This window comes from Polypterus senegalus, chromosome 11 (genome assembly GCF_016835505.1).
Source record: "Polypterus senegalus isolate Bchr_013 chromosome 11, ASM1683550v1, whole genome shotgun sequence".
Taxonomy (NCBI): Eukaryota; Metazoa; Chordata; class Cladistia; order Polypteriformes; family Polypteridae; genus Polypterus; species Polypterus senegalus.
The window spans coordinates 38,205,255-38,231,949 of NC_053164.1; the positions used below are offsets into that span (position 1 = coordinate 38,205,255).

A 26,695-nucleotide genomic window follows, 5' to 3' on the forward strand; every position below is an offset into this window, starting at 1 on the left:
CTGATTTGAGAAGAGAAAGGAAAGCTCATGTAGACATGGGGGGGAAATCAAGCAAGCAAACTCGACATGAACAGTGGTTAGGCCCAAGATTTGAACCCAGGACCAAAACATATAATCCACCTCAATGTGTGAAAATTCTGATTTCATTTGACTGATCATTTGTATATGAACTTGTGAGCATGGGATGGACTAAAAGAAAGCTGTGATCCAAGTTGGGTGCCACTTTTAACTGAAATTTAGTGTGTTTGTCCGCTTAATGATTCTGAGACATTTCAGTTGAACTAAAAATGTTTTGCTGCTGATTTTCATTTGTACTCCTCATCTGATGTGTCTCGTTTTGAGAGTTCAAAAATAATTAGCCAGCATTGATGGATTCTACTTGCCGAAATCCCGCTTTTCTGTTCTTGCCTGGTGAAACCTTTACTTGTGTTTGTCACGGCTGCACTGAGATTAGCAGAGAAGTCCAAATGTGAATGCAGAAAATTACTCTTCAGTGACATGTTGCATGTCATGGTTTTGTATGCTTGAGGCATGTTGTTAACTAGCTGGGTGTAGTTTGGTGCTCCGGAGTTGGCAAGAAAATTCTCCATAACATCTTTGAACGCCTTTCATGCCATTTCCTCCAGTCCTACCGCTGATCTTCACACCGCTGAATCACTGATGACGTGTCTGACCAATTAAAATGCCTTCCTTACTCTTGGCATCAATTACAGGTGGAAACATCTGTCTCGGATATCGAGATCCCCTTCATCATTCGGCGCTTTTGTAAATAAAGAGGAGGCAAAAATATCTTTGTTAGGTAGACAAATGGTTTAAGCGGCACATGTTTTTCCCCTGGAGCAGCCGCTTCGTTTGAATGTAATGAGGCTTTTTAGCACGCCTGTCCCATTTGCCCTTCTTGGTCTTTCCAAGCTGCACTCTTACTAGTGGGTCCACTGCTTTTAGATCACCACACAGATGTTCCAGGTGGTGGTGTTATACTATACATGTTTTTGGAGATTTCCTTCATGTGCACTGCACAGCCTGTGGCCATTGTCACCGTGTAACAAGACTGCTTTCAGGTGTGGCACCATGACGGTGGCTCATACTGCCAAGCCAATAAATACCCTGCCTGGATTAGGCATACCAGTTTACTTGGTGGGCAATAAATTTGTAGACAAAATATGAGAAGAAATGACAAAAACAAGCGATTGCAATAAAAGGACACGTGATAGGAAAATTCAAAAGTCTGTAGGCCATAATCTGTAAGACAGAACTGAAAGTGTTCAGGAAGCAAACTCTTTGTTGTCCAGTGTTCTTTATTGGCTTGCAACCCAGAATTGCTCTTTACTGAGACCATCATTTGAATTGCAGACATTTGTGTTTTATTGTCAAAAATAGTGTTCAGTTCTTTCTTAGTTCCCTCTTGTCGTTTGGACTTTTAGTGTCTCATTTGTGTTTATTTTTTGTATTAATAAATATTTAGTAACACGTGGCTTTTTAGCAGTAGAGTTGTGATTAAATGAATACTCCATCCAAAAATGGTATTTTATTTTCCAAGTTATTTACCACATGTACTTTGTAGTGATGATTGTGAGAAATATTTATGGTGCAATGTATCCTAATGGCGACCCGTGCTGTGAAAAACATATGGAAACAAGGATAAGTTCTCCCGTTACTTGTGTTGCATAATCGACATCAGTTACCCAGTCGTGTGCTCAAAACATGCGAAAGACGCACATTTCTTGCTAAAATATTCATAATAGTTACTTCCAGAAGAAGCCGAACTTTGTAAACTGGAAAACGCATTCTCACATTTCTGTGCTTTTGAATTGTAGAGCCACCTCTCCTCCTCATTCATTGGTCGAGACTCCTGACTTCAGTTCAAAAGTACAGAATTATGGGAATGTTTTCCTGTTTAAAAACTGTGCTGCTGCTTCAGGAAGTAACTGCTAATCATGCCTTGTTTTTAAAAGTTTTTTTATTATATTACTGTGGATTATGCAACACGTGTAATTTGAAAATTTTTTTCTTCCCATGAATGTTTTTTTACATTATTTGCTGTTGCACAATATGGGTCGCCACTAAATCCATTGTATCAAATATTTTTTCTCTTGCTCTGCGTAAAAACATAAGAGAAATATTCTTCTCAGCCATCACTTGTAAGCTACATGGGGTAACACATTTTTTTTTTTTGTATATGTGGACTTTTTTGTTTGTAAATATTTTCAAGACTTGGAGTTGGTCTTGAAGGTTTAAGCGCAATCTGTGCTAGTGGTCCTAAGGCAAACCATGAAAGAAGCTTTACTTCTGCTCAGGCCTTTAGGTTATCTTCATGATGATCAGTATTATTCATTCAGTTGCTCACTTTCCAAATGTGCTCAACCAGTGCAGGGTTACAGAGAGCCAGATGTGTCCTGGTGGCAAATGGCACCAGTTAAGAAACAATTCTGGGCGGGCGGCCAGTTATTATTGGTAAGATATTTATCAAGTTGAAAAACACAGGAAACGACTAAGAACAGTTTCATAATGTGTATTGTTATTAAAACATAAATATTTATGAAGTCCAACAGTTTTGTTAATGTACCCCACCAACCTTTGCTTAAAAATACATCTTCAGTATCCCCACAAAGCACAATGGCAAATTGTATTTAAAAATGTCCGCCGCAGCCTGCATTGCTCTGTTTGAAGATTCCTTTAATCTTGCAAACCTGTACTCCAAACTACAGAAAACATTTAATTTAGCATCATACAAGATTCAGACATTGAGGAGACACAAGTTTGGTTTTTGGTCCTGATCATTTTTTCCAACACGTTTGTCCCCAGTGTGCTGCACCGCGACTAATCCTGGGGGAGCCCCGCGTGCGTTCAGAGCTTACATTCCACTGTTTATCGAGGCCTGATTTCAAAAGACTGCACACGTTATTCCTTCTCTGATTTGGAGGAAAAAGTCTCCTTTTCAAAACAGCCTCTAGCCAAATGTCAAGGACTAATTCGTATTGATCGATTTGAGGCATCTACCTCCCCCAGGTAGTAGAAAAGACTAGGAAAATTCCCAAAACTCTTTTTTACAAGGCCACTGGGGTTGAGGGGCGCCATCTGGTAGAATGTCTCACATGATGTGTCGTCCACTATTCTTCAGGGTTAAAATTTTCAAATATAAGGTTGCCTTCTGCTTCCATCATTTACACAATACCTGACATGAATTATTATATTCGTCCATTCATATTCTGTGTCTGCTTTTCCACCATAAGGTGTGGGTGAGTCTGCACCAGTCCCAGCAGCAATGGACGCCAATCTGCTGAAAAGCGCATAACCACACACAATCCACACAAAGGCCAGTTAGAAAACGACAATCGCACCAACTGGTATGGCTTTGGACTGTGGGAGAAAAGTGGGAGTATCCAGCATAAGAAACAGAAAAATAAACATCAAACTTCATACTAGGGGTCACCTAATTAGACAGAACAACAATCTAAACACAGTGAGGCAGCAACACTACCCGCTGCACCACCCACTTATTTTGTACAATCTGCTAATCTGATTTACTGTACTTTGTTCATCTTTTTCATGATATTCTTGGAATTGCGGGACGTACACACATTATCATTCTCCATGGTTATTGAGGACCTTGTGCTTTACCCATTGCACTGCTTTAAAATGGCTTGACAGGCGAGTCGAGAAAAGTTTGGTGACATTCTGCAGTAGACGTAGAGGAGAGGGTCATAGTGGAAACACTGCAGGACAAAGCTGCTGGTTCTCAGGTGTACATGGAATCATGAAGGTTCTCCAGACGATGCTTCTGTTGTTTTTTGCGCTCCTAAGATTAAAGTGTTACAAAAAAATATATTTATTATGATACAAACAAAATGACAAGGTGAAACTGTATGACAATTTTTGCACTACCAAATAAAGCAAAAAAAAATAGTAAGTTGCCTGCCAAATCTGTCATTATCACTGTGCACTACAGACCTCTCTCAAACAAAAGGGTTTCTTAAGTTATTCTATCCTTCCATCTGGTTTTAAACTTTCTACATCCAATCATTAAATTAGATGGGGCCACCACAAGGGCACACATTAAAGCCAACGTCACATAATGTGACTTCTAGTCATGGGCAATGTCAGACTGGCTGACAGCAGTTACTGAACTTCTCGCCAGACCATGTCAGTTTAAACAACTAACAGATCATTTTGCTAGTATGTATAAAATATGAAACATCAGACAGATGAGCTTCTATACTGACTGTCAGATCCAAAGCACCCACCTTCCTTATTCTTCGTCACTGCATTATATGGATTTTATTCCAGATGAGCATTCATTGGTGCTCAGCTTTCATGTACACAGAGCCCATCCCATGACTAAAGACAAAAACCTGACTGACTAAGAAGCCAGCCGGTAGTCACCAATACGCAGCCCCGGCACCTCTTCCAATTTCTCTACTACTAGTGTGCTATGCCCATGTCGTTAGTAGCTTCACGGGGACATCTCTTCAGTTGAACTGTTATTGTATCACACCACTCAAGTGTTCTTAACCACACCAGCGTATTGTGGCATTTGACATTTAATGGGACACAAGTGCTCTTCAATCAAATACTAGTATATCATCATGAGTGAGACGTTGTGTAATGTGCCATAGTCTTAAACATGCACATACTCGGTCATATTGAGCTACTGCACATCGTGGGGGATGTATGAAGAACCCACAGTATTCCAAGAAAACTCATGTGAAGTGAATGTGGAAAATCCACACAGTGAATGACTGGAGCAAGAAATGTACTCCCTTTTCAGGACCATCTAAAAGAATGCTAAACATGGAGACATAGAAGGCTGATGCATGAGCTCCATATTACGGCATAACTGGACGTGTGGTCCAAAGAACTCCTCTTTGAAGATCCTTGTTGGAACAAAGATGTACTAATTCACGATTGATGGTCTAGGTAATGGTCTCGGTATACGAAACAGAGCTGTCTTCCAATCTTGGTTGATCATGCAGTAAAGCTTCCTAGTTCTTAGCACCAATGTTTTATTTCTTCATGTTTCCTTTGATGATACATGTTGGCACAGGCTATAATCACCCTATGAATCGCATAACTGATGGATGGATGGTTGCTTTTAAGGAATCTCAATCGCACTTTTTCTCCACCACCAACTCCTTTTCATCCTTATTTTTCTTTAGTGCATGGGTGTCGAACTCCAGGCCTGGAGGGCCACAGCGGCTACAGGTTTTCATTCTAACCCTTTTCCTAATCATTGACCTGTTTTCACTGCTAATTCACATTTTAATAGCCCTGTTAGAAAGATTCAGTCCTCTGAATTGGTTTCCTCTGTGAAACGAGCCAACAGATGACCAACTAAACTGGGGCTTCAAACTCCAACCAGTTTCTTAATGAGAAGCCAATTCTTGCTGTTAATTAAACTCGTTATTTAATTCCACGGCTTGTTGTTGCTCTCGTTCTGCCACAGCTGACATTTCCAAAACTGTTGATTTTCTGTTTCCCATAAGAACATCGTCAAAGTGTTTTAGTGAGTTGAGAGATCAACCTTACGGAGACCTTCACCTTTCTTTATTTTCAGATATTGTGTGATGTGGTGGTGGCTTGTTTTGTGTCTTATTATTGTTTGGCTGCTAATTAAGGAAAAAGAAACAACTAAAGGGCCTGAGTCAAGTTAATTAAAAGAAGTAATTAGCAGCAAAAAGTGGTTACTAATTAAGAAGATGGTTAGAATGAAAACCTGCCGCCACTGTGGCTCTCAAGGACTGGAGTTTGACACCACTGCTTTAGTGTATAGAAAGAAAGCCACTTGGAAGGCCATTATGAAGCATATGAGTGACTTGAATCCAGCTAAACTGCGGCAGCCAACTGTGGCTTTGATGCTGGCGCTTTGCATTTTGGTAAAGACAGTGATGTTAGTTGCTCATCTTCCAGGTGAATTTTCAGAGTTTTTTTTTCTCCTAAGACAGTACTGATGTAATTTTTCAATTATTTCTTCTTGATTATTCAAAAATAGCATTACTAGATGTTTACAGAACTTACAAACAACTACCTGTGCTAGTGTAAGCAGTCTCTAATAAAGGCTGATTTTTAATTTTTTTTTCCTGCCACTGTTGTTTGTGCTGCTACCTCCCCTACTCAAATCCCATGTCTGCTCACTGACTGTATTTAATCTGCATGTTCTCCCAGGGTCATCTGCATGGGTTTCCTCCCATATTTCCAGTGTTTTGCAGGTTAGGTTAATTTGTGATTATATACTGATTGTGTGCGAGTACAAATGTTGATGTTTGTGCGAGTGGGTCCAGTTAAGGAATGGTACCTCGTTAACAGCCATTTCTTGCCTTGCACCCAATGCTACCAGAATAGGATTAAGCATATATGATAGTGTTTTATGTTTTGTTTAATTTTATTGACATACACAAAAAGTAGTCAGACCCCTTCACTTTTTGCACACTTTATCATGTTGTAGATTTAATTTTAAATTGATATGTTTGCCAATTAATCTGCACTCAACAACACTTAATAACAAAGTGCAAATATGTTTTCTGAAAATGTATAAATTTATTAAAAATGAAAATCTGAAAGTATTCAGACTCTTTGGTGTGGCATTCAAGATTGTGGTAAGGTACAGTGGCGTGAAAAACTATTTGCCCCCTTTCTGATCATCAAACACATTTAACCATTAGTCAAATATAACACAAGTAAACACAAAATGCAGTTTTTAAATGATGGTTTTTATTATTTAGGGAGAAAGAAAATTCAAACCTACATGGCCCTGTGTGAAAAAGTAATTGCCCCCTGAACCTAATAACTGGTTGGGCCACCCTTAGCAGCAATAACTGCAAACAAGCGTTTGCGATAACTTGCAATGAGTCTTTTACAGCGCTCTGGAGGAATTTTGGCTCACTCTTCTTTGCAGAATTGTTGTAATTCAGCTTTATTTGCGGGTTTTCTAGCATGAACCGCCTTTTTAAGGTCATGCCTTAGCATCTCAATTGGATTCAGGTCAGGACTTTGACTAGGCCACTCCAAAGTCTTCATTTTGTTTTTCTTCAGCCATTCAGAGGTGGATTTGCTGGTGTGTTTTGGGTCATTGTCCTGTTGCAGCACCCAAGATCGCTTCAGCTTGAGTTGACGAACAGATGGCCGGACATTCTCCTTCAGGATTTTTTGGTAGACAGTAGAATTCATGGTTCCATCTATCACAGCAAGCCTTCCAGGTCCTGAAGCAGCAAAACAACCCCAGACCATCACACTACCACCACCATATTTTACTGTTGATATGATGTTCTTTTTCTGAAATGCTGTGTTCCTTTTACGCCAGATGTAATGGGACATTTGCCTTCCAAAAAGTTCAACTTTTGTCTCATCAGTCCACAAGGTATTTTCCCAAAAGTCTTGGCAATCATTGAGATGATTCTTAGCAAAACTGAGATGAGCCCTAATGTTCTTTTTGCTTAACAGTGGTTTGCGTCTTGGAAATCTGCCATGCAGGCCGTTTTTGCCCAGTCTCTTTCTTATGGTGGAGTCGTGAACACTGACCTTAATTGAGGCAAGTGAGGCCTGCAGTTCTTTAGACGTTGTCCTGGGGTCTTTTGTGACCTCTCGGATGAGTCGTCTCTGCGGTCTTGGGGTAATTTCGGTCGGCTGGCCACTCCTGGGAAGGTTCATCACTGTTCCATGTTTTTGCCATTTGTGGATAATGGCTCTCACTGTGGTTCGCTGGAGTCCCAAAGCTTTAGAAATGGCTTTATAACCTTTACCAGACTGATAGATCTCAATTACTTCTGTTCTCATTTGTTCCTGAATTTCATTGGATCTTGGCATGATGTCTATCTTTTGAGGTGCTTTTGGTCTACTTCTCTGTGTCAGGCAGTTCCTGTTTAAGTGATTTCTTGATTGAAACAGGTGTGGCAGTAATCAGGCCTGGGGGTGGCTACGGAAATTGAACTCAGGTGTGATACACCACAGTTAGGTTATTTTTAACAAGGGGGCAATTACTTTTTCACACAGGGCCATGTAGGTTTGGATTTTTTTTCTTCCTAAATAATAAAAACCATCATTTAAAAACTGCATTTTGTGTTTACTTGTGTTATATTTGACTAATGGTTAAATGTGTTTGATGATCAGAAACATTTTGTGTGACAAACATGCAAAAGAATAAGAAATCAGGAAGGGGGCAAATAGTTTTTCACACCACTGTATATCCTGTTGGCTTTAATTATCCTTGACATGTGTAGAGCTTGACGAGTGTCCACCTGTGACAAACTGAAGTGACTGGACATCAATTTAAAAAGCACACCTATTTATATAAGGTCCCACAGTTCACACTGCAAGACAGGACAAAAACCATGCCATGAAGTCCAAGAACTCTCTGAAGGCCTCCGCAATCGGACTGTTCTGAGGCAAAGATCGGGTCAAAGTGATAAAATCATTTGTAAAGCTTTGAGGTTTCCCAGAAACAAAGTGACCTACAAATTGTGAAACGGAAGTAGTTTGGAACCACTGGGACTCTTTCTAGAGTTGGTCACCTGGCCAAACTGAATTACCGTGTAAGAGGGCCCTGGTCATTTTAACAGAGCTTACTCTACTGACGTGATAGAACCTGTTGGAAGGACGACAATCTCATCAAGTGTTTATGGTAAGAGTGGCTCTTGGAGTTTGCTAAATGGTATTTCAGGAACATGTGGAAAAAGATTCTGTCAGCCGAAGAGACAAAACTTGAACTAATTGGGCAGAACTCCAAGCACTATGTCGGGTGAAAACCAGGCACTAATCATCACCTGCCTAATACCATCCCTAAAGAGAAGCATAGTGGTGGAAACATGATGCCATGGGGTTGCCTCTCACTGGCAGGGACTGGGATACTGGTCAGAATTGAGGGAAAGATGAATGCTGCCAAAACTGCTTTAGAATGCATGTGACCTGAAGCATACAGCCCAGACAACACTGGAGTGGCCTTGGGATAAGACTTTGAATGTCTTCGAGTGGCCCAGCCAAAGCCCGGACTTAATGCCCATAAAACATCTGTGGAGAGACCTGAAGATGGCAGTTTCAGATGCTTCCCAGCCAATCTAATGGTGCATGAGAGGATCTACTAGGAACAATGGGGAACAATGGGATTAACTGCCCAAATAGGTGTACAAAGCTTGCAGAGATTTACCTAAGAAGTTGTAATTGCTGCCAAAGATACTTATACAAAGTACTGAATTAAGAGCCTGAATACTTCTATAAATCAGAACTTTTAATTATATAGTTTTGCAAAACTTTCTGAAAATGTTTTTACATTGTCATTAATGGTAAACGTATCTATTAAAAATGAGTTTACAACACAAAGTGCACAGAAATTAAAAGGGTCTGAACACTTAGTCTACTGTATTTTGTTCTCCATTGTTTACTTCAAATAAACACGTGCATAACTGGCTGGGTCTCACAAGGTCATTTTTGAATTAAATTCTTAATATGTACAATGGGTATAGAAGAGAATCGCCCCCTTCGAAATATTCCCATATTCTTTGATGGTTACTTACACCCGTTTGAGTTTACAAATATTGTCTGGGGTGATCCTTTATTAATCTCAGTATGTCTTGTTTTTGATTTTTTTTATAATTTTTCTGAACTGATATCTTTCACTTGGATGTTATAGGTTGCATTGAGTAAGTAAAGCTGAGAAGAAATATTTTTTGTGTGTGTTTTCATTTAAGGCTATAAAGCAAAAAAAAGGGAATATTTTGAAGGGGGGGGTCATTTCTATGCCCACTGTACTCAATCATCATGTCCAATTAAACACACAGTAACCTTAAACTTCAACGTGCTATGTTACAGCCACTCCACTTAAGATGAGAATTCAGAAACAAGCTGTAATCAGAATATAAGTTTGTCACAGTGCTCTGTATAAAAATTATTTTATAAATCCACTCACATGTACAGGACAGGCCAAAGTTAGCACACAGGTGCTCTCAGCATTTAGAACTGCTAGGCAAGCATTTGAAGAGAGAAGATACAACTACAAAAATGGGCATTGTACTATTTCTGTCTGTTAGAGATGAAATTGAATCCTTTCCCTGCTTTGTTTGGAACCTAAGTAAGGGCCTGCATGTGGAGAAGACAGTATAAAAGACTTGGACCGCAGCCAGAGCAGCGACGAAAAATGGCAGACTGTATACATCAAGATCCCACCTTGGTAACTGTCTTGCCATTTGGCTTCCTTTGTCTGTAATGCTGCGTAAATCGTCGTTAAAGAAAGCTAAGTTATTTTTTTTTAGTCAACACGGTGCTGGCGGAAATTGGGCTACTGTTGGCCGAAGACGAGGGGGGAGACATGTCCGGAGGCAGGAGGAAAGTAAAGAGAGTGGAACTGAGGGTAGGAACTTTGAATGTTGGCAGTATGACTTGTAAGGGGAGAGAGTTAGCAGCTATGATGGAGAGAAGGAAGGTTAATATATTGTGAGTGCAAGAGACTAAATGGAAGGTGAGTAAGGCCAGGTGGATTCAAATTGTTCGATCATGGTGTGGATGGGAAGAGAAATGGAGTAGGGGTTATTCTGAAGGAACAGTATGTCAAGAGTGTTTTGGAGGTGAAAAGAGTGTCAGACAGAGTAATGATCATGAAGCTGGAAATTGAAGGTGTGATGATGAATGTTGTTAGTGCATATGCACTGCAAGTTGGGAGTGCAATGTGTGAGAGAAGATTTTTGGAATGACTTGGATGAAGTGATGAACAATGTACCCAAAGGGCAGAAAGTGGTGATTGGAGCGGATTTCATTGGGCATGTTGGTGAATGGAACAGTAGAGACGAAGAGGTGATGGGTAGGTAAGTTGTCAAGGAAAGGAATGAATGTCAGAGGATAGTGAATTTTTCCAAAAGGATGGACATGGCTGTGGTGAATACATATTTTAAGAAGAGGGAGGAACATAGGGTTACATACAAGAGTGGAGGAAGATGCACACAGGTACATTACATCCATCCGATGCAGAAGAGTTGATCTGAAGAAGAAAGTGGCAGGGGAAAGTGTAGTTAAGCAGCATAGGATGGTGGTCTGTAGGATGACGTTGGAGATCAAGACGAGGAAGAGAGTGAGGGCAGAGCCGAGGATCAAATGGTGGAAGTTGAAACAGGAAAACTGCAAGGTTGAGTTTAGGGAGGAAATGAGACATGCACTGGGTGGCAGTGAAGAGTTACCAGACAGCTGGGCAACTACAGCAGACGTAGTAAGGGTGAAAGCAAGAAGGGTGCTTGGTGTGACATCTGGAAAGAGGAAAAGGAAATCTGGTGGTGGAATGAGGAAATACAGGAGAGTATACAGAGGAACAGGATGGTAAAGAAGAAGTTGGATAGTCGGAGAGATGCAGAAAGTAGACAAGAGTGCAAGGAGATAAGGCACAAGGTGAAGAGAGAGGTGGCGAAGGCTAAAGAAAAGACGTATGATGAGTTGTATGACAGGTTGAACACTAAGGAGGGAGAAAAGGACCTGTACCAATTGGCTAGACAGAGGGACAGAGCTGGGAAAGATGTGCAGCAGGTTAGGGTGATAAAGGATAAAGATGGAAACATACTCACAAGCAAGGAGTGTGTGTTGAGCTGATGGAAAGAGTACTTTGAGAGGCTGATGAAGAGGTTGGATGATGTGGAGATAGTGAATCAGGAAGTGCAACGGATTAGCAAGGAGGAAATAAGGACAGCTATGAAGAGGATGAAAAATAGCAAGGCCGTTGGTCCAGATGACATACCTACGGAAGCACTGAGGTGTTTAGGAGAGATGGCAGTGGCGTTTTTAACCAGATTGTTTAATGGAATCTTGGAAAGTGAGAGGATGCCTAAGGAGTAGAGGAGGAGTGTACTGGTGCCGATATTTAAGAATAAGGGGGATGTGCAGGACTGCAGTAACTACAGGGGAATAAAATTGTTGAGCCACAGCATGAAGTTATAGGAAAGAGTAGTGGAAGCTAGGTTAAGAAGTGAGGTGATGATTAGTGAGCAGCAGTATGGTTTCATGCCAAGAAAGAGCACCACAGATGCAATGTTTGCTCTGAGGATGTTGAAGGAGAAGTTTATAGAAGGCTAGAAGGAGTTGCATTGCGTCTTTGTGGACCTGAAGAAAGCATATGATAGGATGCCTCAAGAGGAGCTGTGGTATTGTATGAGGAAGTTGGGAGTGGCAGAGAAGTACGTAACAGTTGTATTGGATATGTACGAGGGAAATGTGACAGTGGTGAGGTCTGTGGTAGGAGCGACGGATGCATTCAAGTTGGAGGTGAGATTACATCACAGATCGGCTCTGAGCCCTTTCTTACTTGCAATGGTGATGGACAGGTTGACAGACGAGATTAGACAGGAGACCCCGTGGACTATGATGTTTACTGATGACACTGTGGTCTCTAGCGATAGTAGGGAGCAGGTTAAGGAGACACTGGAGAGGTGAAGATATGCTCTAGAGGGGAGAGGAATGAAGGTCAGTAGGAACAAGACAGAATACATGTGTGTAAATGAGAGGGAGGTCAGTGGAATGGTGAGGGTGGATGAGTTTAAATACTTACGATCAACAGTACAGAGTAATGGGGATTGTGGAAGAGAGGTGAAAAAGAGGGTGCACGCAGGGAGGAATGGGGGGAGAAGAGTGTCGGGAGTGATTTGTGACAGCAAGAGTGAAAGGGAAGGTCTACAGGATGGTAGTGAGACCATCTGTGTTATATGGTTGGAGATGGTGGCACTGACCAGAAAGCAGGAGACAGAGCTGAAGGTGGCAGAGTTAAAGATGCTAAGATTTGCATTGGGTGTAACGAGTATGAACAGAATTAGGAGTAGAGGCTCTGAGGCTAGAGATCTGCATTGGCAATCGGAAGGTTGCTGGTTTCGAATCCCGCAAATGCCAAAAGGGACTCTGCTCTGTTGGGCCCTTCAGTAAGGCCCTTAACCTGCAATTGCTGAGCGCTTTGAGTAGTGAGAAAAGCGCTATATAAAAGCAAAGAATTATTACATTAGAGGGTCAGCTCAAGTTGGACGGTTGGAAGACAAAGTCAGAGAGGCGAGATTGCATTGGTTTGGACATGTGCAGAGGAGAGATGCTGGGTATATTGGGAGAAGGGTGCTAAGGATAGAGCTGTCAGGGAAGAGGAAAAGAGGAAGGCCTAAGCGAAGGTTTATGGATGTGGTGAGAGAGGACATGCAGATGATAGGTGTAACAGAACAAGATGCAGAGGACAGAAAGATATGGAAGAAGATGATCCACTGTGGCGACCCCTAACGGGAGCAGCAGAAAAAAGAAGATGTGATTTCTTACTGCCATATCACCATGGGAGAGATATAGCCTTTTAATATTATATCTATATAGTTTTGAGTTGCTTAAAACGCAGCAATTACAAAAGAACTTATTCCAACGAGGGAGCTAGCGACCCCTAGAGGAAATACAAGCCCTCCAGCAGGCAGCTTTTATGTGCACCAGGAGGACAGCACTGTGTAGCCAATTATAAAATGCTCACCTTGTCTTTCTTGAATTCCTCATACTCCTCATTGTCAGTAGGAAGTTCAAGTCTGCACAGTGGGCATGAGTTTGTCTGTAATGATGAATTTAAAAAAGTTTAATACTCACAAGCCTATTCAAACAGGGAGACTTCAAAAACAACAAAGCTTCAAGAAGAAGGCAGTGAAAACTTCATGGGCCTTAACACTACAGGAAGGCAAAATGTTATTTTATATAGCAACTTTCTCTAGTGAACAGCCTGACTAGGTTTTTACAAATGCAGAAGAGAAGTACCATTAATTACATAAATACTTTGACAACTGGAGACAAGGCTGCTTAAGTTACCTTGCTTGCAATTACACAGCGAGTCTGAGGCAAGACTGAACTAGCATCACTTTAATTTATTAAAGTCTACTGCCTTGGCAATTTATAGCACGTTAAAAATGGGAGAATAATAAAGTAGCAGAGGTTAAAACAATATACAGTACTATACTGTACTTTCACAGTGATAAAAAGCATCTGTCAGTTTCTTCTGGCAGAGTGTTAGACTCTTCAAGAAAACTGGTTTTATGCAATACATCTTAGTTTAGGTATCCATTATAAAGCATTTTTTAACAATTAATAAACATTTTATTAACTGTGCTATTAAACAATAATAATTAAACACTAACAAATAACTCTTCGTCTTTCATCAAGGAATAGCAAGAGAACAGCAAGTGTGATGTGACGTGTGACAGGCTACCCTGTTAGGTGTAATCGTCATATATCGCAGCTCTTTTGGGATTCCGCAGTACATGATTGTCATTTTCTTATGTTGTATTAATGCTATTTTATTCTACAATGCTGGGCCATTTTTCTGTTTGTTTTTCCTGTTTTAGGTTATTTTACAGTAAAAATTTGTTTCTCAACAAGTTACTTGTAGATGCAAGGGTTTTCTCATGCAAAAGAAAGAGGTACACTTAATATGTAACATTCAAACAAAATTTTGAAAATGCTAAAAACTACAATTTTTTTAACAGTTAATCGCAAAGTAGCTCAACGTCTTTGGGTGTAGATGGTTTTTTAAAAGCTTCAATGGCGGTTGTTGTGGTCAGTGATCTTTACAGGCTGCAATGTTGAAACTTGTGTTTGTGATCTAAACAGTATTAATTTTATTAAAGAAACAGAAATATGTTCATTTGGAACAGAAGGACCATATTTACAGTATACCTTCTACTTTGACGATATAGCTGAGCAATTTGACTATCATGGTCTAAATAATGATAAAGGTACATTTAAATGTGGTGGCACTGACTCATTTAACAACATAATTATTTGCTTTTGAAACATTAAAGATTTGGGATGAGTTACAGGGCTTAAAAAAGCCTTTTGCAGCTTAACCAAAGTGTTGTACCAAACCATATAAACTGTTTTGAGAAATGCTCTCACAGTAGAGAGAATGTTAAGAATGTTTCTGGAAATGTGCCAAAGAAATTGAGAGAAAAAAAACCCATAATATTCTTCCCTATTTGGTTATGAAGACTGGGTCACATTCATTACATTAAGTACAGATCAGCTAGGCTTCAACTGATGCTGTGCTATCTTGCGAGTGTTATGGTCTATGTTCCATTGTAAATCATTTTCTTCTTACTACTGAAGCGTGATCTCCCTTTGTTCTACTACTTCTTGACCTCACTGCTGCCTTCAATTCTGCTGACAATAGCGCTCTACTCAAGTGACTGCAAAACTACAGTATGTTAGACTTAACTTCAAATGGGTTCTTATGTCTATTTTCTTCAGTGACCTCTCTCTCTCTATTTATATCTATACTAATAAAAGGGAAATCCCTCACTGACTGACTGACTCATCACTAATTCTCCAACTTCCCATGTCGGTAGAAGGCTGAAATTTGGCAGGCTCATTCCTTACAGTTTACTTACAAAAGTTAAGTAGGTTTCATTTTGAAATTCTACGCGTAACGGTCATAATGGTTGACAAGTTCTGCCATTTTGAACTTTCTTATTTATGGCCCCATCTTCACGAAATTTGGTAGGCGGCTTCCCTGCGCTAACCGAAACCGATGTGCGTACTTATTTCGGTGGTATGATGCCACTGTCAGCCGCCATATTGAACTTTCCAACAGTCTTTGTTACTTATGGGCCAATCTTCAAGAAATTTGGTATGCGAGTTCCCAACGCTAACTGAATCCTACTTACGTACATATATACGTCCATAGCCTGCTGCTCAGTTGCCGTGTGAGGTGGCGTTGAGTCCCCCATCCCAACACCTCCCACATTGTTGACTGCCTGCCTATATAAGGCCGTCCATCGCTCCGGTCTCTTCTTTCCCTTCCTTGCTTCGCCACGGGATTCACGTCTCCCTGCCGATAACTGCAGCCTTTTTATTTAATCCACGGCTTCTCCGCTGTTTTATTGTTTGTTTATTACGATTATGGTTATTGTGTAGGTATTTTAGACTTACTTTACATTGTTCAGGTACCCATTTCCTTTATCGTTCCAACCGTACCCCCATTAACATGTCTATCGAGGTGATCACCATCGATCAAAGAACTGTCACTTACCGAGTGGTTTCCATGCTCGGAGATGGCATCTGCCTTTTCCATTCTCTTTGTTACATATTACACGGCCATATCAGGCTCACTCTTGATATCCGAAGGAACACTGTGTCTTATGTATTGAATGACTGTGACAGGTTCAAGGTGTGGACTGATGACAGTACAGGAGATAATTATACTACACAGGAGCACTATAAGAGTGAAATGCTTAAGCCTTTCACCTATGGTTCTGCATGCGAGTTGATGGCGGCCGCTGAATTGTTCGGTTGTCACTTTCAAGTGTACCGAAATGGCCAAATATTTTATACCTTTGGACAACCGCCAGTGCCTCTTAAACATCTTAGATTCACATGTGACGATTTCAGTAGCGGACACTTTGATGTTTATGAATGTTTAAACTCTCAAAAGCTGGATGCAAAGTTTTCGATGAAACCGGCTGTATGCTTACAACGCTTGACAGATGCCGAATGTCACTTCAACACAAGTCCTGCAAATACTGTCGTAATTAAAACAAACCATGAAACTCAAACCAATTATGACAGCAGCAATCCAAGCTGTGAGATTTGAGGCAAGATTGCTTTTCACATGGCCAACTGTACGTTGCATGCTCAAGAGTAAGCTCAGCGCACAGCTTGGTCATATTACAACCGGAGGGCCGAACTGACAACTGGGCATACAAAGAGATCCTTAACAAATAATTATTGGTATATTTTCCCCTCAGTTTAAAAATGTTTACTTTTCTTCTTAATAACAATTTTAAGGCAGTACTTTGCCGCTGCGAAACGCTGGTATTTTGCAAGTTCATGAATATATGAGGTAACAACTGAAATTGTTCATATCTGATACTCATCCAAGGGTTGAACTAATGATATTCATATAAAACTGGTTCTCAATTCATATGACTAGAACTTGACCTCATGAACGTCTGTTAATCTGCTACAAAAAGAACACAGACACAACTGGGCAACTTGTGTGTAGCTCCAGCTTATTGTAAAAAAAATATTTCTAGATCTCAGTTCCTGGCAAATTTTCCAACAGTTTAATGTAACAATTGTGGCAGTAATTCTCAACAGCACCTTGCATTTTCAAATTTCTATTTTTGTAGTATGCATGTCTGTCTACTGCCTATGAGACATTCTTGTGGTTTAACCCTCATCTTCACAATCAATGCCAAAATACTCTTATTATGCCTTTATCAGCTCTTTAATGGATTACTGCAGTTTACTTCTCAATAGTAGATCAGCTTGAATTTTACATGTTAGAAATGTTCCTGCCAAATTTCTACATGGATGAAGTATACTGAACATATATCTCAATTGAAGACACTGGCTTTCTGGGTAAAACCATATTATTTTCAAAACTTTGCTACTAAGGCTATGCCCACACTACTATATTTTCATTTAAAAACAGAGCTTTTAAACAAAAATATTCTGACCACAGGATTTTTCAAATCATTTTTAAAAGGTTTCCTGTCCATACTGAAATGCCTGAAAACATTTATGACATAGACTTTTACCTTCACTGGGCAGGTGAACGGACTATGTTGTGAAAATTTCAGAGACTTGTGAAAATCCGATTTTCGTGTGCTTTATGCACTTTCAAAACTACTGGCACATGCAGGACTCTGATAATGTGTTCACAGTATAGAAAAAGAAATACATTTTTAAGGTGCAGCAGCAAAGTACCCCAGCGTCATGTTAATGTTCTTTATACAATTGAAAGTAAAAGTCTTCAGAACTGGTGCCGGTCGTCATGTCATTAGATGAGAACACCACAAATATTAAAGTGATAGAAAAAAACGCCACTTAGCTCTATTTTCGTTTGTGCGAGGACTGATATAAGCTGGCCAATTGGAGCGTATCTGGTACCAAACAACATTTCTAAAACTAACTCAACAGGAAAACATGCATACATACAGTACATACATAAATAAGTATGCACATGCATACAGGTGTCTAATTCTTTGCCTTACTGCACTGCTCTTTTGCGTCTCTCTGTCCTGTAATATTGTGAACTCGGCCCCATTCCACACCCATCCACTACATGAAGTGCCTTGTTATTAATTTTGCTTTGGAATGCATAACACATCCAGACACGGGATTTATTGCAAAACTGTAGTGACCAGTAAATAATTTGCCTTTTACACAAATATACTTCATTCTAACTTTACAGAATACAATTTAAATGCATACAGATAAAGCAGCACAATAAACACCATAGAAAGCAAATTTTCTATGTCTGCCATGTTGGAAAATGTTTTCTTGTGTGAAGGATGACCAGTCAGTGATTGAAATGCTGTAATGAGCAGAATCCAATCAGGGAAGGGCCATGAAATAAGTTTAAACCAATCGGCATGGTTCTCTCATCCTAACCACAACAATGACGCTGCATTTACAGAAGTATCCGGCTCTGAAGAGTGCTTTTAAAAGACTTAATTTTCAGGGCTCAGGAGTAATAGGGTGGCAATGACGAAAGGCAAAAACGCAGACAAATGTATGTGCTTTTAAATGAAAACATAGTAGAATGGATGGGCCTAATTCACAAAACTGTTAATTCCAACATCCCTAAATAACCTGATATAGATGGCAAGAAAACAAGTACTGTATTTAATTTAATAAGATAGAAATTATTGTGACATAACCAATTGCAGTCATTACAAACAAGAAATGTAATGTGTGTGTTCTAATTACTTTAACAAAACAAATTTTTGTTCTTGCAAATAGCCTAGAGTTAAGCCATGACAGATATGGGATGTTGCATACGAGGCTTTGTAATTTGTAATCACTAAAACGTCTGTTCAGAGAGAGTCATCATGATGTTCATTGTTTATTAAATAAAATAAATTCACAAACCACTCCTCAAAAGAACATAAGGAGATGGACATAATAAGCAGCAAGTTCTCATTTTTATGCCATACCTTTCCCAGCCAGGGCAGAATGCAGCCAGAATGAAAGAAGTGTTCACAAGGCATCTTTCTCACAGTTTCATCTTCCTCAAATTCTAGCAGACATACGGGGCATTTCACTCCTTTTTCTGTTAAAGCACATAAAACATATTCACCAAGGGTTTTGTTAACTAAAGTTATTAAAATAGATACTTTATTAATCCCTAGGGGAAATTCACAAAAATATGAAGTTATTTGAATTCATGACTAGATACTGGTACTTTCATGACAATATGTTAATCAGTTCAGAGGGGACATACAAGTACATATGTCATTGTCATACAGTATGTACACAACAACAAAATTGACTTGACCACGTAATAACCAAATGTTATCCACTTTCTTTATGGTTGCAAAATGGAAGCTATTCAGAACAGATGCATAAAAAAGATTTTTTTTAATCCATACAGTTATCTCAGTTTTCAGTTACTGTTTTACACATATATATCACACACACATATTATATTATATATGTTATAGGCAATGTATGAAATACAAGCATTGTATAGAATGCCATAAATTGGATGTCGAAGTATGAAACGGTTAATATGTCACGTATTTCCCAGGCATTCTATGCAATGCCAAAAGACAATACTTTGCCTAAATAGCATTTGTCATTCTATATAATGCCATACATTGCCGGTAACACACATATGCAGAGAGAGAATGAATCAAGGACCACCATTTTTACTCTTGCTATTATAGAAATGTATGACACTAGTAGGTTTACTAAATTGCAGTAAAAAGTAATAACTGATCTCTTAAACTCAAACTGTTATTGTTTAAAGTGCACAGAAAAATAACTTTTTTTTTCTTATACAGTAAGCCACTTACATTTAAGCTTATGATTTGGACAGTTTTTTAATTTCACGTTTTTAATGAATGATCGACGTCTCCTTTTTTTCAAGCTATTAACCATTCATTCATGTTCTGAACTCATTTATTCAATTACAGGGTCACAGGCAGCTAAGGGACTGTCCCAAACATGAGATAGAAGGCAGGAACCAACCCTGAATGGGATGCCAGCTAACTGCACGGCACACTCACTCATGCATCACAATATTTACTTATATATTAAATTAGATATTATTATTTATACATTAAAATATCTTTTAGTATTTACACATGGAAACACATTTAGTACCACTAAAGAGCATAACATACAAACAGAATGAGAATGTGCAAATTCCATACAGTAGTTAAACTGGGTTTTCAGCTCAGGATTTTGGTGCTGCAAGGTAGCAGGACAAGCCACTGTCCTGCTCTTATAACCTATTTAAACAATAGGCAGTTTAGCTAGATGTACGCTTTCTGCAGTGATGCTCAAATCTTTTCATGCAATAATAAAAAATTTTGAAAAGTAAAGCAGCTGTTCATTTTCACTGGAATGCATCAAAAAACCTCTAAAACTGAACCGCACCACTCCTATCCAGTCTGTAATATATTTTCTACAAAAACATATAAAAATGTCTGTTTTGCTTTTTCCATCATACTTACCAGCTTGTGCTGGTGTAATGACCACCATAGGGAGATTCTGTACAATTCCTTTGGATGCTGGGGGTGGCAAACGCTGGTCCCACTCAGAGGTGTTATACAGCCCAACATCAATCTCTATCCCCTGTAAAAGTGACCTGTCCAGGTAAACAGCGTAGATTTAGACATAATGGGAAAAAATGGCACACTTTATATTCAACAGTATGTATTGAACATTTGTATAAAATCTCTGCTGCATTCATTATGTGCGGCCATATGGAAATAACTTAGGTAGCCACTTGGTAGTGCCATTATAGTTGTAATATTTAATGTTTATAGATACAGTAATCCCTCGCTATATCGCGCTTCGACTTTCGTGGCTTCACTCTATCGCGGATTTTATATGTAAGCATAACTAAATATATTACGCAGATTTTTCGCTGCTTCGCAGGTTCTGCGGACAATGGGTCTTTTTATTTCCTGTACATGCTTCCTCAGTTGGTTTGCCCAGTTGATTTCATACAAGGGACGCTATTGGTGGATGGCTGAGAAGCTGACCAATCAGAGCACGCAGTTAAGTTCCAAGTCTCGTCTCGGTCATTCAGCATCAACGTGTTTCGCTGTGTAAAGAGTTAACTTTTGTGCTCTTTTGTGTTTATCTTTGTGCATAGTCAAGCCCTTCATTATGGCTCCAAAATGATCTGCTCCTGCTACTGCTTCAGGGGCCGGGGCCCAAGCGCCAACTGAAGAGGTTAACGACTGCCGAAAAGGTAAATGTTTTGGATTTGTTGAAGGAAGGGAAAAGCTACACCGCTGTAGAACGCCATTACAGAATCAATGAGGCTACAATTCTTTTTATTTAAAAAGTAGGAAAGGAATATAAGATCTACGGCCACAGTGTCCTTTTAACCAGGGTGCAAAACGAGTTGTAAGTGGACGTAATAAGGCAGATGGAATCTGCTTTAGAGATTTGGACTGAAGAAGAATAACGGCGGTGCTACACAGTCGCCTGGAGAGGCTCCTTTAGAAGGGTTGTAGCGCTCTCCTTTGTTGTGCAGTAAAATTAAACTCATCGTTATCGGACAAGTCATCGTGTCATTGTTGGTGAGTAACCATAATTAATTTTCTACTTACAGTACTTAGTACATGTACGTATGTTTAGTGTCACTGTACACAATTTTTCTTGCATTGTACGTATTTATTGCTGGTGGCCGGTCTATCGTAATGGCTGTAACATATGTGATATCGGAGACACTCAATATCTTTAAAATAATATTTAGGTTTTACTGTACATAAACAGTGTGTTTATATACATAATTTCAATGAATCTTACCTAATATCTAAGAGAATACAAAGGGATTATGCTGTATAACTGTGTGGGGAGAGTTTATAAGGGCTTAAAATATATAAAAATAACCATACAAACATATGGTTTCTACTTTGCGGATTTTCACCTATCGTGAGGGGGTCTGGAACGCAACCCCCACGATCGAGGAGGGATTACTGTATTCATAAAATTAACATGCAGTACTGTCATGATTTAATTAGTAGGGCTGTATATACAAACTTCAGGATGGCCAAAGTAGTGCTATGCTTCTTTTATTCTCCGTCTATTTTACAGAACATCTGTTTTCTTTATTTATGGCCGGCTACTCCACCTATTGACCATTTTATTAGATACATTCAGTGCAGTTCCCGGTTTCCTTCATTTTCCAGCCCATTTTAATTTCTATTACAGTGCATCCGGGAAGTATTCACAGTGCATCACTTTTTCCACAATTTTTATGTTAAGCCTTATTCCAAAATGGATTCAATTAATTTTTTTCCTCTGAATTCTACACACAACACCCCATAATGACAACGTGAAATAAGTTTACTTGAGATTTTTGCAAATTTATTAAAAATAAAAAAACTGAGAAAGCACCTGTACATAAGTATTCACAGCCTTTGCCATGAAGCTCAAAATTGAGCTCAGGTGCATCCTGTTTCCCCTGATCATCCTTGAGATGTTTCTGCAGCTTAATTGTAGTCCACCTGAGGTAAATTCAGTTGATTGGACATGATTTGGAAAGGCACACACCTGTCTATATAAGGTCCCACAGTTGACAGTTCATGTCAGAGCACAAACCAAGCATGAAGTCAAAGGAATTGCCTGTAGACCTCCGAGACAAGATTGTCTCGAGGCACAAATCTGGCGAAGTTTACAGAAAAAATTCTGCTGCTTTAAAGGTCCCAATGAGCACAGTGGCCTCCATCATCCGTAAGTGGAAGAAGTTCGAAACCACCAGGACTCTTCCTAGAGCTGGCCGGCCATCTAAACTGAGCGATCGGGGGAGAAGGGCCTTAGTCAGGGAGGTGACCAAGAACCCGATGGTCACTCTGTCAGAGCTCCTCAGGTCCTCTGTGGAGAGCGGAGAACCATCTCTGCAGCAATCCACCAATCAGGCCTGTATGGTAGAGTGGCTAGACGGAAGCCACTCCTTAGTAAAAGGCACATGACAGCCTGCCTAGAATTTGCCAAAAGGCATCTGAAGGACAAAAAAACAAAATTCTCTGGTCTGATGAGACAACGATTGAACTCTTTGGTGTGAATGCCAGGCGTCACGTTTGGAGGAAGCCAGGCACCGCTCATCCCCAGGCCAATACCATCCCTACAGTGAAGCATGGTGGTGGCAGCATCCTGCTGTGGGGATGTTTTTCAATGGCAGGAAATGGGAGACTAGTCAGGATAAAGGGAAAGATGACTACAGCAATATACAGAGACATCCTGGATAAAAACCTGCTCCAGAGCGCTCTTGACCTCAGACTGGGGCGACGGTTCATCTTTCAGTAGGACAACGACCCTAAGCACATAGCCAAGATATCAAAGGAGTGGCTTCAGGACAACTCTGTGAATGTCCTTGAGTGCCCCAGCCAGAGCCCAGACTTGAACCCGATTGAACATCTCTGGAGAGATCTTAAAATGGCTGTGCACCGACGCTTCCCATCCAACCTGATGGAGCTTGAGAGGTGCTGCAAAGAGGAATGGGCGAAACCGGCCAAGGATAGGTGTGCCAAGCTTGTGGCATCATATTCAAAAAGACTTGAGGCTGTAATTGCTGCCAAAGGTGCATCGACAAAGTATTGAGCTAAGGCTGTGAATACTTATGTACATGTGATTTCTCAGTTTTTTATTTTTAATACATTTGCAAAAACCTCAAGTAAACTTTTTTCATGTTGTCATTATGGGGTGTTGTGTGTAGAATTCTGAGGAAAAAAATGAATTGAATCCATTTTGGAATAAGGCTGTGACATAACAAAATGTGGAAAAAGTAATGCGCTGTGAATACTTTCCGGATGCACTGTATGTCTCATTAGTGAGACTACTTATTTCTGTGTAAACTGACTACGACTCTCTAGTCACATGACACTAATGCACAATTTAAAAGTACTGAAGTTGTAATCCTCCAAAGAAATATGTGGGTAAGTGGGCTTCTGTATGCTACACTGCATATGTCTCTACAGAAGCATACAGAGTGGGAATCTTTATCAGTGCCAACATGTCAATGCTTGGCCTGCCCGGGTCTATATATTACAAGATTCAGGCTGGCATTACAAACCAGGAGGAAAATGATGTGGAAACTATGTCAAAGTGTAAACATTTTAAAATGCTATACTGCTACTGTATGAAAAATATGGCAACAGCCTATCAACTGTTAAAAACATATTAGTGTAAAATATGTTGTTTTTGTTTCATTTAATTAGAAACTGCTGGCCTGAGTAGCATCAATCTTATGCTGCCATCATTGATTTTTTGTACCCTTTTTGTGCAAATCAGGGCCACAAAGAGACAGAGCCTATCCCAGCACCATAAGGGGCAAAACCTGGATAGGGCACAAGTCCATTGTAGAGTACAATTATTCAGATATCCACAGTTACTTATATTATATTAGTCCAAGTAAGACCCCTTAATTAACCTCAATTGCAGTGTTTTGTGATGCTGGGAGTGATAATGTGTAACCCTGAGAAAAGCTCTTGGAATCAACACAAAACGTTTGACGTAATCCAGTATTCCTTAAACCTCTACAGGACTGACCCAATAAACTTATCCCAGTAACTCAGAAAAATATCTGCACCGTCCTCACCTGGCTAGCTCCAGAAGGGCATTCTGGCGGTATTGTTCCTCGGGGTTAGTTGGCTCACAGTCATGCTCATCAAAATAACAAGCCATCACTGCAGAAATCAGAAAAGAAAAGTCTTCAGTCAATAAACTGGACACCTTTGTTTACATTTACCAAAATGAAAATGTACTCATAAATGTTACTGTATAAACAAGGTATGATATTTGAGTTGGGGATTTGTGTGTAACTGCATATGAGTTAAAAGAAAACTCCTACTTAAAGGATCACAATTAAATCACAAGAAAGATGACGGATGGAACGTCTGACCTTGTTAGCCACTACTTTCCCTCGTCTATCATTAACACGGAGCTTGGGTCCAGTGCATACGATACAAGTGCAAGATACAGGGCTACAAAAAAACTGCAAGAGGAGGAAGAGCTTTTAAATGGGGAATGGCCTGTCTGTCAGGATGATGGAGACTGCATTTTTCACAGCATTTAAACTCGTAATGAAGAATAACGAGTGAAAAATAGCTCATTTTCTGTTGCTTTTAGGTTATTTACAGAGGAAAAACATCTGTCAGTTGCTTTTTCTGTACATAAAGGCTGTAATTATGGCCAGCTGTTCCTAATTCTTTCTCATCATGATTCACTTCTTAATAATTTCCTGTAGAACTTGATGCTGCTCTTATCTTGTCCAAGCTGATACTCCTGTCCACAGAACAAGATGCCTAAGTGGTCAGAAACACCTTGCATCACCAGTGAGAGAAACAGCAAATGAGTGTAATACTACAGTTATGGATGCCACCTTGTGCTGTACTGTAGAAGGAGAGCTTCTAAATAGCTTAGGTTAGGCAGATGTAGACTCCAAATTGCCATAATCACTCAAATGTTTATTTACTTTAAAAACATTATTGACTGACTTTTTTTTTTCTTTCTGGTGATCCAATGCTAACTGGTCATAATTCCTCTTGGCACGATTTTTAATACACATAAATTCTGCTTTACTTACTAGATTTATATTTTTTTTCTCTTGTAGGTGCAGTCTGTAAAAGGTTTATAGATCTTCTTTCGGCTGCTCCCGTTAATCATTGCCACAGTGGAGCATCCAAAATATATATAGATCTATTACCGAAAATTTAAACTGATGGGTATCCATGCATTATATACATTTAGATTGCCTGGTACTGTATTCCGTGGCAAGTTTAAGAAATTATGTAATTAGGAACCGTCAATCTGTACTTTATAAAACGCCTTTACCAGTAAGACTAATACTTGGTGCCATTAAACCAAAATATAATAAAATGTTTACAACATAAAAGATAACCAAGGTATACACATAATTTTTTCTATTCTTACTTCACACTTTTTTTCCATTATTTTCCCAATAACGCGCAGTGTCCGAATATTGCTTATTCATGCAAAGTAATGTATTAAAAATAGACAACGGTGTTTACATAAACTATTTATAGTCTTAAGTAATTACTTAATGTCTTTTTCTATGGTTTTAGATTGAAACAAAAGCCATATAAACTTTATTTCTCAAGTTACTAAATTTAACGCCGAATCATTAGCTATATTCTTACCCTCTCGCATCAACCAGGAAATGCTGAATAACATGACATTTAAAGCCGTTTGCGGTAGCGATTCAACTGGACCGCCTCAATATAAAATGGAGCCAATCGAATTAGCGCTCTATTTGGTAAGAACCAATCATAGGGCGTAAAACTCGTTGCCGCAAAGGACGACGCTTGGTTGAGGCGAAGGGAAGTTGCTGTTCGTGTAGAGCGACGACAAATTCAAGCGACGAGCAGAGCTGAGTGCTGTTTTTGTTGTTCCGGGTACCATCCTATATAGCTTGTTGTTCTTTGCTATCGTGGAGTTTTTTGTCGTCTTATTTATTTACTAGCAAAATACCCGCGCTTCGCAGCGGAGAAGTAGTGTGTTAAAGAAGTAATGAAAAAGAAAAGGAAACATTTTGAAAATAACGTAACATGATTGTCAATGTAATTGTTTTGTCACTGTTGTGAGTGATGAGTGTTGCTGTCATATATATATATATATATATATATATATATATATACACACACACATATATACACATACATCCACATATATATACATATCTACATATACACACATACATATACATACACACACATATATACACACAAATACATATATATACATA

General features: G+C 39.5%; 1 protein-coding gene across 3 annotated transcripts; it reads right to left on the minus strand.

Moving 5' to 3' along the window:
- Window positions 1–2,496: 2,496 nt before the first annotated feature.
- rnf181 (ring finger protein 181) lies at window positions 2,497–26,167 on the minus strand. 3 transcript variants are annotated; one of them, XM_039768407.1, is made up of 6 exons: window positions 26,091–26,167; window positions 24,530–24,617; window positions 20,430–20,563; window positions 18,906–19,021; window positions 13,454–13,528; window positions 2,497–3,799 (listed from the first exon to the last, which is right to left on the minus strand). In XM_039768407.1, exons 1-6 carry the CDS (start codon window positions 26,122–26,124, stop codon window positions 3,740–3,742), a joined length of 507 nt encoding a protein of 168 aa, XP_039624341.1. In that variant the 5' UTR covers window positions 26,125–26,167; the 3' UTR covers window positions 2,497–3,739. The 3 variants fall into 3 exon arrangements, with proteins under 3 accessions (XP_039624341.1, XP_039624342.1, XP_039624344.1); XM_039768408.1 differs by lacking the exon at window positions 26,091–26,167 and adding an exon at window positions 25,864–25,989; XM_039768410.1 differs by lacking the exon at window positions 26,091–26,167 and adding an exon at window positions 25,517–25,536.
- Window positions 26,168–26,695: the final 528 nt, after the last annotated feature.